The 13,659-nt window shown below is 40.7% G+C and overlaps 1 protein-coding gene across 17 annotated transcripts in view; it reads right to left on the bottom strand.

Moving 5' to 3' along the window:
* The window catches only part of FARP1 (FERM, ARH/RhoGEF and pleckstrin domain protein 1), a 175,850-nt gene that overhangs the window by 137,667 nt on the left and 24,524 nt on the right, over positions 1–13,659 (bottom strand). For all 17 annotated transcript variants that reach the window (XM_088667542.1, XM_088667532.1, XM_088667537.1 and 14 more), the window contains exon 2: positions 4,202–4,396. In XM_088667542.1, coding sequence (XP_088523668.1) covers positions 4,202–4,372 — 171 coding nt within the window. In that variant the 5' untranslated portion in view covers positions 4,373–4,396. The remainder of the gene's footprint in view (positions 1–4,201; positions 4,397–13,659) is intronic.

Genomic DNA, 13,659 nt, shown 5'->3' with positions numbered 1-13,659 from the left:
CAGGGGTTATGGGTGCTTCATAGAACTACAGTGCGTTTTCAGTCCTGGTGCAGGTCCCTGCCCCCCCACCATGCCTTATTAAATGATGATAGAGCCATAACTATCAGCCACACCAATCCTTTCCTCTAAAGTCTATTCCATTTAGCACCACAGCATCTCGGCTGTGAGCAGGGGGAGTAGAAACCCCTTTGTTTTACTGTCTACCCTAACTATTCTGTATCCACCTTTGCTGCCCCATCCTTAACTGTTCTTTACCTCAGTTGAAGGATGAACGCACAGCTGCAACTGCCGGATAATGCCAACCTCTGGCACAGGTTGTGAATAGAGGCACACAGAAAATAAACTTTGCTGAAGCCTTAGAAGACCAAGGGGGCAGGCAGGAGGAGGAGATGCTAGGAACACATTTATTATTATTGTATTTATTAAATTTGTATACTGCCCTTCATCAAGAGATCTCAGGCGGTTTGCACGGTACAATATCCTCATTAAGTGTGTTTCAGCCAACACAAACCCCAGATGAATTTGGGAGAAACTGTATACTGCCTCGACCTATCTTGGGTCCAAATTCGACAGTCCAATGCCTATATTGGAAAATGAAGAGTACAAATGTCTCTAACATGAGCTCTGCAAAGAAGGGAGAAGCTATGCAAGAGAGTGGAGAAAGCTGTAAGTTTTTATTGGGAAATAATTTTTATTGAATTGGAAAACAATGTTTTAAAATACTTTTTTTTAAAAAGAGTCCTTTTTGTTGGGGATAATTCAGATGGAAATTCCCTGGTGTTAAAAAAGGCTATTTATGTATGTTACTACTGCGGCCCATGTTTCGTTAACCCAAAAATGGAAAACGAGTGAGGTCCCAACTAAAGAAGAATGGCAACTTAAACTGATGGAATATGCAGAGCTTGTGGACCTAACATATAGAATAAGAGAACAAGAACATATGTTCAAAGAAGATACGAAAATGTTTATTGAATATATGGGGGGAAACTGTACACTTGAAAACGGTGGCAGCATTAAGATAAATTCAACAGTGTAAACAAGTTTTGATGGATGTATTAATTGAATACTGAATGGTTTGGTTTATGTAAAATATGCAGGGATTTACAATATGCAAACTGAACCATGGAAAGAGAAGAAGGGAAGTCATTAACATTATAAGGTTGTTTAATGAATATTTTAAATTGTAAAATAGGAAACTTAATAAAAATTATACAGGGAAAAATAGAGAAAGCTGTGACTTTCCTGAATCTTAAACTTATTTTTTTAAAAGAGCAGGGATGTGGAGGATAGTAATAATGAAGATCAACCAGCCAATGTATTTAATAATCTATGAGCTCAGTGAATCCCTTTATTTTACCCATAAGCAGAATAAAGAAAATGTAATTAACTTTCTCTCACACTCTGTTGCAAACCCCTGGAACAAAATAATAATTAAAAAACCACCGTATCTGACAGGAAAACCAGGAAACTACCATTTCTGCTATTTCTTTTAATACCATTTAACATCTCCCCAAGCCTTAATGAAAGGAGAAAGTGTTGACCTCGGGTAATGCACTGCCACCCTACTTCCAATCAAATCAGTGTCAGCAAGACCATGGTGTGTAATACAGTCTGTGAGGAAGCCATCAGTGAAAACACAGGCTTCATGCACCGAATCCCTGCGCGATAGTCAGAACTAGCAGTTTGGAGGCAAGCAAGCAGGGTTCGAAATTAGCAGGGCGCCAGGCGCATTTTGCGCCTAAAGATTCTCCATTTGCGAGCACCTCAGAAAGTCTGGCTGTCATTTTTTGTGTGCCTGGCTGACACTCAGGGATTACTGAAATGTATGCGCTTTGAAGCCTCGAAGTATGTTAAAGATAGACAATATGTTAAGAGTTTAACAATAAAGAGTAGAGTGTTTTGAAAACTGAAGTATGGTACCAATATTCTTATTGTAAACACCAAATTAAACACGCATTAACAATTTGTGTTAAAAATGTGATATTGACCATGTGTCTTTTATGTGAATTGTATAATAAAAAAAATTGTTGCCGCCCCTCCCCCCCCAAATGGCGACTCAACAGTCTGTTTTGGCGCCCACAACCCAGGTCCCAGAAGCCATTTGGCTCCTAGCTTTTCTATCCCAGTTCCTAACACTGGGAGCAAGCAAGCCGAAATGTACAGTGAGAGCAGCAGCTCCATCTGCTACTGAACAACAGATTGGACTTGCTTTTCAGTCTGAGCAGAGCAACTTCATAGGCCAGGTGAAGCCATATCGTGGAAGTCCTGTTGTCACTGCTATATTAGCTTTCATTTCTACAGTTCTTGTGCTGTTGGTTCCGTTGCTGGTTGAGACTGGGTGTTATCAGCAAACTGTGTAACGGGACCTCATGGCTTGCTCATGTCAAAAATGAGGAGGAATGCCTTAAAACGACAGCACTGATACAAAGCAAATCCCTCTTTGAAACAGATGGAAAGTCAATCCTGTAAGGCTAATCAACTGCCCTAAGGTCACATCGTAAGCCAGCTAAAGAGAGAGTGAAAGAGTTCTCTTCTTAGCATTCCAGACATTCAGAACCATGCTAACCAATCTGAAAACCGTACACTCCATTGGTTCTTCGAACTGAAACATTTAAGGAAGGCATTTATCAATCTGTTACTAGGATGCTTTCACCATTTAGACATTATTAAAGAGACCAAACTTGCAGCCATGCTTTAATATCATTTACCCTATCTAGTTAACACAGGGAGAGTCTAGATGTGAAGTGCTGGAAAATATGCAGGGTGTGTGTGTCAAACTACCTTTGCAGCACATGTTGGTTTTAACCCAAACTCTCCTGAACTAAAATAAAAAAAATTCCTTCAGTAGCACCTTAAAGACCAACTAAGTTTTTATTTTGGTATGAGCTTTCGTGTGCATGCACACTTCGTCAGATACACTGAAACAGAATCCACCAAACCCTCAGCCCTTGCTCCCCCCCCCCGGACCAATTGCTGTCATCAGCAGTCGTTAACATCCATCTACAGGTTTACCACTCCCATCAGCCCATCACCCTTTCCCATCACCCCCACCCTCTGAATATACATAAGGGTTTGGTGGATTCTGTTTCAGTGTATCTGACGAAGTGTGCATGCACACGAAAGCTCATACCAAAATAAAAACTTAGTTGGTCTTTAAGGTGCTACTGAATATTTTTTTTTTATTTTGCTTCTACTCAGACCAACACGGCTACCTACCTGTCTCCTCAACTAGTTCAAGTCAAGAGCATTTCCACACAAAGGGCAGTATGTGGGACTAGTTCTATGCAGGAGCGAGTTGATTTGAGTTGGTTGAGCTCAGCTGAGACAGCACAAGAAACTTCAGCTCCTCCCCAAAGCTGCCAACAATTGCAGTGCAGGGGGGGGTGCATTTCTCCCTTTTTTCACTTTTTCTCTATGACATGATTGGGGAGAGAGACAGAGAAAGAGAGACAAAAGAACAAAAAAAGTCCTCTGCTCCATCATAAATTCGCACCGCATCCAATGAATTTTGCAGGGTTCCCCACCTGTTAATCAGAACTGTGATTCTGTAGAATTATCTGTATAAACAATGTAATAGAAGCAAATTTGGCCCCTTTACATATAAGGACCACACATGACTTTAAATCACCACTTGTCTTTGTGAATGGCAAGGAACCAGGTCAGTCCTTTCCAGCTCAGCGCATGTTTCATTCACAACTAATTTGTAATGTGTGCACTTTGTATCAGTGCCCAAATAACTAAGAGTTTTGTAAGAAGTGGTCCTCAGATAACAGAAGTGTTATGTAACCACCTTTGTCGAGGCAATGGAAACAAAATCATTAGTGAGCCATTTATGAACACAAAGTATTATATTAAAAAGAACAGGGATTCCACTCCAAGATTGTCAAAGGAGCTAATTGTGTGTTGTTGTTGTTGTTTTAAAAAAAGAACCTTTTCATTTAAGATATTTCAATTCATTTGCATCCTAGTATTTTGGTGTGACTGTCTATGATTAAAGCGTTGGTTCCTAAAATGGAGGACAATGCAACATAATACCAACCTTTAAAATGTACACTTTTCTATGAGAAATACAATGGGTAACTCGATCCTCATTGCAATTTCAACCCATGTGTACATTAAACACGAAATACAAAAGTAATATTGTGCACTATAAAATTGTAACCAGCCAGCAATAAACCACAGGCAATGAAAATCATCTTACCGGAACTTCAAAAGCTTCCTGTGCATCATCCAGCATCTGGACTTTGATAGAAATAAGTTTTCCTGTAGGGGTTGTGGGCATTTTTTGTCCGTGTTCCAAAGTACTGATCCCGGCATTTTCCTGAACTCCTAACCGGGATCCTGCTGTTGTTCTCTGCTCCACTTCACCCATGTTTGGAGGAGCTAGTTTTTATATCTGTAAATGGGAGAGACAGAGAAAGAAAGAAAATATGAAGCCACATTACTTAAAACTGTTCAAAGACAATAATGCACAAAGGAATGTACTACTTCACACCATTTTGTAGTTGTGAATTATTTTCCTTTTGAGCAAAAGATGCACACGGTATCTGTCCTCCTAACATTTTTTTTAATGGTGTTTGAACCCCCTAGTATCTTGCTGGTATTGTACAATCCGTTGTAGGTTTACTCAGAAGTAAGTCCTGCTATTTTCAATGGGACTTAGGAAATGTGTAATGGCTGCAGTCTTGGTTTATTAATTTAATAAGTAGTATCAGCCAGGCACTACATCTTCTAACATAATTTCAGAATGTGAAATGAAGAGGAGCAGGTACCAAACACCTCAAATTGTTTCACTGATCTCCTTGCACTCCAGGAGGAGTAAGAATCCAGAAATATATCGTATCAACCCTCAAGATATCAAGAGATTAGTGTGAAGATCTGCAATGCCAGAAGCATTATAAAGACAAGCTAAGCAGTAATTGGAGGGAGGAAATATCTTCACTTTCACCAGTTGCAATGTTTGCAATTCTGTGTGGCCAAATTCACTCATAATTCTAGATGCAACATGTGCAAAAAAAAATTACTGTAAATGAAGAAAAACTACTACTTGTTCAAAATACCATTTAACTATGAAAAGTTCCATGTCTTCACCAATCAGAATCTGAAACAATTAAATGATATCTATACTGAGCAAGTCCAACGGAAAGGCAGATGGGATACAACTACAATCAAAGTGCACCAGACTTAGAATTAGTTCAGAAAAACTTAAGCAGTACAGTAATGGAAATAATCGAACTTGTCTTTTTCATGCCCTCCCTCCCCTCACATAAAAGAACATAACTAAATAGGGAAGATCGCTACATCAATTTGGAAGAAAACGCCAACTTTTATTATTGCATACTTGAAAGCAAACTCAAGGATAGCAAGCTATTTCAAAGACATAACTTTAAATGAACTTCTAATTCTTCTGCAATCTCACATTTTTCTATCTTCCATGGAAAGGCCAGTTGTTGATACAACAGATCTTTCCTTTTTTATTACTTCTATTGCTTTATCGTTTGATACATAATGCAAGGGCCCTTAGTCTGATCTGTCAAACCATATATATAAAAAAACCTCAATTTGTTTTTATCCCACTCTTTTCTTTTGTTCTTCAAAACAGCCTGAGTCAGAGACTGAACCTGCTGCTACCATCTACAGTATTTGTCTAGCTGGGTAATTGCCTTTCCATCTCTCCTGGACTTGTATGCCCTGATCGATGATCATTAACAAGCATGTAACAAAACAGGAGGAACAGGAATTTAACTTTCTGGCTGAACAAACATACAGTAATAATAGACCCAGCCATTCCAGTCGTTTTAAACACAGCCATATCGCCAGGGATCAGAAGCAGGGCAGAATGGCAGAAAGGAAATGACTGTTGTTGCTGTTGTTGTTGTTTTAATTCAATGTTATTCATTATTTCATATTAGCATGTGAATTTAACAGCCTAAATAATGCAACACTGACCTAAGATACAAATTCTACCACTAAAGCACGAATACCACCCATGCTGATATGGGAATCCCTGGCCACTAGCAGAGCAGTGGTTTTTTTTTTTTTTTACAAACTGTTTTCCAATGAACCTTAACTCTCCAGTTCAGAGCAGGACCTGTGAGTTGGGTAGAAAAAGGTTCCAGCTGGCCACCAGGTACATCCAAATTTTGTGGACCTTGCTACTATCCATCCTTTGTATAGCCCTAGAAATTAGATGTGGCAACAGATGCATATTTGGTGTAATTCAGCACACACGAATTAAATCTGTGGTATGCACCATCCATTCAAAGCCAGTAATTCTGCCTTAGTATACAAAGATATGTAGGATGGGTTTGTTTGTTTAAAAAAAAACATATTACAAAATCTCTTTAGAAATACTTTCAAGTTTTGCATTGTTGTAAACAAATCAATTATTAATTTGGAAAACTAAGGACTGTTTTCTAGGGGTTATTCTGTTCTCTTCTGCTTAATTAACACAGACAGAAGAGACTCCTGGTCAATTTGGTAACAAGCTAGAATGAACTTCTGCCTTGCTATTAAAGCTGATGACACACAAAGCAAAGGAATAAATATTTGCTTGTTCACTGGGGCAGGGAATAAGGATATCACTGAAACAATGGCATGCCTATCAAGGGCCAATTTGGTGCCCTCCAGCTGTTTAGGCTAATGATCAGGGATACTGAGAGTTGGGCCTCAAAATGTCTAGAGGGGAACAGGTGTGGTGGGGGGGAAAGATGCACTATATAATCCCAAAAACCTCCCTGCTTGAGAAAGCTCCAAAAACAGACACTTAATGGGATATGAGTTTTTTCTTCCCATATTGTCCCTAGGGAAGTATCAGGCGAAGGCTACAAACTCGTGCAGAGAAAAGTGAACAATTGACATTTATTTATATTCCTTGATCCTAGCAGATTTAACCCTCTTTTTAGGTCTGGGGGCCAGGGGACTTCTGTTGATCTTCCTCTTCCTATAATTGAGAGGGTTGGGAGAGAAAATACATGCCCTCTCAGGGGCTCCTGTTGGGAGCGGACCTGAAGGGAAGCAAGGCCCCAGGTCTTGGGTCCGCTGATGGTGGCCGTGCGGCAACATGAGATTAAAGACCAGCATTGTACAGTACCAATCAGCTTGGGGGATGTGTGTGTGGGAAACCGGGAACTAAACACGAGAGACAGTGGCCTCACTCTGCCCTCTGTAGAAGGGGCACGGTTTTCCCTGCAACTACTTCCTGCAATTGCTATTCCGAGTTTCTTTGCCTCCAAATTAAAAATAAGCAAAGCAGTCAAGTAGACAATTATGTAATACCCCATGTAAAATAAAAAGAGTTCAGCTGGTCTTCTATAGGAGACCAAGGCTGGGTAAAGACAGAAGATTTCCTTCAAGAGGAAGGCAACTACAGCAAATGCTGTTTCTAGCAGATTACTATCTCACCTGCAATAGGGGTACCGGTATCTGAATCATTTGGGTAGTTCATAGAGTAGTTGCCTCAAATATTCCTGACGCAGGCCATTTATGGCTTTAAAGGGTCAAGATCAGCACCCTGAATCTGGCATTGAAATGAACAAGAATCCAACAGAGCTCTCACAAAACTGGTGTAATACGCTCCATGCCTAGGGCCCAGGCAACATCAAAACAAAACATTCTGGACTAGCTGAGGTTTCCTTCTCATCTTCAAGTGCAGCCACACAGAGAGTGCTTTAGGGTAGTCCAAGTTGAGAAGTTGCTATGGCATACAAAATGAGGATCAGTTTCTCTGTCGTGTTTCTGCACAACCTTCGTTTCTGCTAAGCTAACTCTGTCATTGGCATCAGTGCCTGAGCCATTCATCCAATGCTACGGATCAAATCAAATCAAGGGGGTCCTCTGGTTGAAGTTTTCACCGCAGCTCACAATGCTTAAGGGATGTTTGGTGTAGTTACACAGCCTTCAGAGGTCTCCTAATTTCTCTTCTCTCTCCTCATTTGAGGTTTCAACCTCAAGGCAAACAATGGCTGGATACTAATAAGTTTCCATCAGAGCAAGTTTACATTATAAAGATCCATTATGCAAGGGCTGCCCTCCCCAGAGGCATTCATTTTGTCCAACTAACAAAGAAAGGATTCTTCAGGAGTTGATGTACTGGAATAGTTATCCAGCTCAGTATGATGTTAAACACATAGGAGAAACACAGGAAAGAAAGAACAACAAAGGCCTGTAGCTTAGCAGCTAGAATTTTTTTTATATTGCCCAGAGGAAATATACCAAAAGTGCTTCTGAGCACATGCAGAATTCCCTTCCCTTTCCACTGAGCAAGATCCGTTCACCACCTACAGAATTACAGAGAACTGCTTAATAGCCAGTGGATTGGTTTCCCATAGGCCTAAGTTCCTGCCCTCCTCTTTTTAGAAATTATACACTTTCCCCCCAATTCCCTTGAAAGTATAGTATACTGTAAACAACTACAAACACAGCCTTTCTGCCCAAAGATTTCAGTCCTGGTTTATACCCTCCAACTCCTACCTAGCAGCTTTTCACAAAAAAACAACCCACCCCCCTCAAGAACAAAGCAAAGAAGAAGAAGAAAAAAGTCTGTAACTTTGTTCTACATGAACTGATTTTTGCGGGGGGGGGGGGGTGCTTGTAACTGGATCTCAAGCAACTGGAGCAAGTTTGGTGTTTTCTCAAATAAGAGGTGGGGAGAGATTTCATTCAGTGATGGAAGCCAGCTGGAAGCAGTCTCTGCAACAGACAAGTCCCAAGGAAACGGAGAGAGTGGGGGGAGGTTGGACAAGGCAAAATGACTTTCCTGAAGTGGAGAGCACAGCAGAGAGCAGCAAACAAACAGTTGCAGAGAAATGGGGAGCAGAAACAGAGTTTAAATATGATGCTACTGACTCCTACTCGGTGGGGGGTTAGGGTTAGGGTTAGGGTTAGGGTTAGAACTGCTAGCAGTTACAAAAAAACAGAAGGGCAAAATACTGACTTCTCTTTTCTCAGTACTCCATCCCTGCTCTGGCTGCCAGAATTACATTCCTGGCAACTGTGGCAACCGTATTTGTGGGGTCCTGGATTCAAGCCAAAAATAAATTTGAGGAAGGCAGGCAGTGTTAGAAACTGGGATAGAAAAGCTAGGAGCCAAATGGCTCCTGCGACCTGGGTTGTGGGCACCAAAACAGAATGTCTAGTTGCCATTGGTGTGTGTGTGTGTGTGTTTGTGTGTCAGCAAAACTTTTCATTGATTTTATAACCATGAACTAATACGCAATTCACATAAGTGACACTTTGTTAATATTACATTTTTTTACAGAAATTGTTAATACATGTTTAATTTGCTGTTTACAATAAAAATATTGGTACCACACTTCAGTTTTCAAAACACTCTACTCTTTATTGTTCAACTCCTTAACATATAGTCTGTCCCTAAAATAAACTCTGAGGCTTCAAAGCACATAAATTTCATTAATCATTGAGTGTCAGGCAGGTGCAAAAAAATGGCACCCAGACTTTTTTGAGGTGCTTGCAAATGGAGAATCTTTAAGTGCGAAATACCCCCGGCACCCTGCTAATTTCAAACCCTGCATGCAGGAGAAATATAAGACACCTAAGGCCTTAATTAATTATTGTCCAAGGTTTAAAGGTCATTGGAAACAACAGGGAAAACAAAAGAAGCAGTCGTGCTATGAGCAAGTGGAATAAAATTTAAGTAAGCAAAGACAATGACTATGCTACTTAAGAATTTTTAAAGTAATCCAAAGATTGTATTAAAATGTAATGAGATTTGAAGTGCTGCAGTTAAGAACCATGTGCAGGAACATTTCTAATAGTTGCCTGTTAAATTATTGAAAATTAAATTTAATTAATTCATTTAAATCTAGCTTAAAAGCAGGGAGAGAAGGCAGGATTAGGTTTCTTTTTTTCAACCACTGGACCAGTCACTGGACAGATTTGCACATCACACGGAGCATATGCTTAAAATGATTTAATGTGGACACAGTGTGCCAACATCTGTTGTTGTTACACTGCTGGGAAACAAGCCAGGGTCCAGCTTGTTGCAACATTTGAACCTTGGGCTTGTGGTTTGTTTCTGTCCAAACAAACCATAAATGATTAAATCACGGTTAACCCATATCTATAGGTGCCCACAAAACTTTACCATGGGCACAGACTTTACAGTTGAGATACAGCATTCCCTCCAATTTCACCTCAAAAGCCCAAGTATGAGTCTGTCAAGCATAAACCTTTGCTGCTTCATTCTTAAGAGATCGGGATGAGACAAAAGGGCAAGAGCTTTACAAGTTAAAAACAAAACAAGAAACCAGCTCCTTGTATTGTGTCTGAAACATGTACGGTAATTCACCAGAGAACCACAGCTCTGCTAGAAAATGCTCAGTGGTGCTCACCTTGCCAAGAGGCAGGTCAACGTGTTCCCAGCAGCTGAAGCTTCCAGGCAATAACAAGAAGCCCTTCAATGAATGCATTGCAGTACTTCAACCTCAAGGTTACAAATGAGAATAATGAGACACAAATACCAAAAGGAACAGGAAAGGTAAGGGGCCCTTGCTAGTTACTTCCAAAAAGTGGCATAATTAGCTTCAATACCCAGAAAGATTTTGCTTGCTTATTTATTGGAAATATGTATATCCCACCTAACCACTGAGCCTAGGGCTTGCTGATCAGAAGGTCGGCGGTTCGAATCCCTGTGACGGGGTGAGTTCCCGTTGCTTGGTCCCAGCTCCTGCCAACCTAGCAGTTCGAAAGCACATCAAAATGCAAGTAGATAAATAGGAACCGCTACAGCGGGAAGGTAAACGGCGTTTCCATGTGCTGCTCTGGTTTGCCAGAAGCGGCTTTGTCATGCTGGCCACATGACCTGGAAGCTATACGCGAGATGAGCGCGCAACCCCAGAGTCGGTCACGACTGGACCTAATGGTCAGGGGTCCCTTTACCTTTACCTTACCTTTCTAGTACTGGTATATATGTAATACTCAAACTACCCAAGTACATGGCATATTACATCCCCATTATGATGAGAGAAAGGAGCACATATGAATGTAGCACGGCCAATTCTGTCAATTCAGTTGACCTCAGTCAGTGTTGGCTGTGAAAGTCTTCTGCAGCAAAGTGAGCAATCTACCTCTTTTTGCTGGCCACACACCAGTGTTGGAAACTCAGATATAGCCAAGTGCCAAATGGCATTTTAAATCTAAGTTACAGTCGCCACAACGGAATGCCTGTTCGCCAGGGGGTTGGGACTAGGTGACCCTCGGCATCCCTTTCCAGCATTACAATTCTATGATCTCAACTACATTGCTTGACTGTAGCTTGCTCTTGCAATAATTCACTTCTCCCAGTATGCAAAAAGGAGAAATGCACACAGTGGAAATGGTACTATGTACTAAGGCAGAGGTTTTTAAAAGGTGGTCGTCAACCTGGCGCCTGGAAATCTCCACGTAGTCACAACTGGACCCACCCCAGTATCAAAATGTGCCTGGCGCCCAGCTAATTTCTAACACTGCCACACAGCTCTGCATTCTATATTGACCCAAACTGGAAATGTGACTACTGTTCACTGTACAACATGGATGAAGGAACAGGTGGCTGCCAATATATTTTGAGATTCATTGAACTTTTATAAGATTAGGGCAGGGGGGGGTCACATAGTGGACTGGTACTGCCAAGGCAACCTGTAAGTCCTCTGGAATGAAATACAAAAGCAAAACACAACTCCGGCCCCTTCCCTAAACCTCAGGTCTTCGTCACCTTATCCTCTGCTAACTGGGGGACTTCATGGAGGGGGGACAAATTTTCTCTCCTGAAAAACATTTGCCCTCCCTCCCTTCATGTCATGAATTCTGTGATAGAAATTAGCCGGGTGCCAGGCACGTTTTGCGAGTGGCATGGATGCAATTGTGACCACATGGAGATCTTTGGATGCTGGGTTGCCGACTAACATCACCATCTGGCTAGCCCCTCCAGTTTCATTAAGCAGGTAAGCAGAATAGCTTGTTTATTGCATTTGTATCCCCCTATTTTCTCCAATGAATACATGGTTCACCCCCTTCCTGCAACAACCCTGAGAGGCCCAAGATCACCCGGTGAGTTTCATGACTGAGTGGGGAATTAAACTCTGATCTCCCAGGTCTGACACTCTTAACACTACACCACACTGGTTTCCTAGAATACTTCTATTTGGGGCAGCTATATAAGTAGGCAAAAAAATATGGGGAAAGCAAAATGTAACCTAGAGAAGGATCTGAAATATTTTCCTTGAAGCTTGAATTTGCTTTATTCTGGATTTTTTTTTAATGTAAGGCACTTTTGCAATCTTTTCTTTAAAATATAAAGACGTATAGAAATGAAATGAACAACAACAACAACAACAGTGATTGGGGAGGGGAATGGAGCCTTGACATTCCGTTGTCAACCCCAACCATAACCTGGGGTTGGGGTGCCATTAGCTTATATATGTGAATTTCTAACACATGGTGGTGACAGGCATTTCAGTACTCTACAGTGCTTAAGGCAAAGCATGCAAAACCTTATGAGTGGCAAACAGCCAAGCAATGTTAAGAGAAGGGATTGATTATCTTTGCAAAAGACAGCGAGAAGAGAGATAAAGAACTAAAAATTATCAGCTGAGCCAGTGTCATCACTCATCATGTAGGAGCAAATATGAAAGGCTTGACAGATTTGCCTTTATATATAAAAAATGAAAAATAGATGCTTTAGAAGAGACTGCATAAAGAATCCCCGCTGAGTTTTGATTGGCAGTATGATTTTAACTTCCACATTTGCTTGTTTGGATGTTTCAAGAACATTGCCCTACTTTCCTACTGTGCACAGCATAGGACATTTTTCATCATCTAATTAGAAAAAAAGGCATTTATCCAAAACTAGAGTCTGGTTAATGCTGAAATGAATCCACAAAAATAAAAATAAAAGCTATTTTAAAACGTATTGGCACCTAGGATCAATATTTTGCAGCTCAAAAGAGGAAGTATTTTTAGTTTCCCATCTCTCCAGAAACACTGCACTCACTGACTGCTTCAAATCCAAATGATTTCTGGCACTTATTCAAAGTATGTCTATGCTTGTATTTAGTGTCAGTCTGAAAAGCGCATTTAAGGAGCGTTTTACTAGGTTATCAATCTTCCATCTTCCTTTGTTTTTTGTTTAAAAAGTAGGGACATTTAAAAAGGAACAAGGAACAGAAATATGCATTGTGTTCACCACAATTTACAGTAAATGTAAAGACCGGGGGGGGGGGGGTTCTTCCAGTAACATCCGAAAGCAGCAAATGACTTAAGAGTAAAGAGAAATTTAAGACTTAAGTTTCAGCTCCATCACATCAGATACAGCTTAGAAATTCTACATACCATTCTGCTTCACAGTGTAAAGTCCAATTTACAACAACACTGAATCTTTACAAGTTCAATGGACCTACAGGAAAATGTATTTATTCCACTTTCAATCAGCTGAGTAACCAATACTGTATTACCCATGTGCTATCATTGCAAAGAATTTACTGATTCACCGTTGGTTTGTGAAAACCAAGGTGTGCCTTCTGTAAAATCTTAGGCAAGCTTTCCCCCCCAAGTTAGCATTTACACCAGTGTTGGCCAAACATGGGTCTCCAGCGGTTTTTGGACTACAATTCCCACCATCTCTTGCTTGTAGGACCAGGGGTCAGGGATGATGGGAGTTGT

This window comes from Zootoca vivipara, chromosome 4, assembly GCF_965207765.1.
Source record: "Zootoca vivipara chromosome 4, rZooViv2.hap1.1, whole genome shotgun sequence".
In the NCBI taxonomy this organism is placed as follows: Eukaryota; Metazoa; Chordata; class Lepidosauria; order Squamata; family Lacertidae; genus Zootoca; species Zootoca vivipara.
The sequence above is the reverse complement of the archived record's forward strand: the minus strand, read 5'-3'. Positions and strand labels throughout refer to the sequence as shown.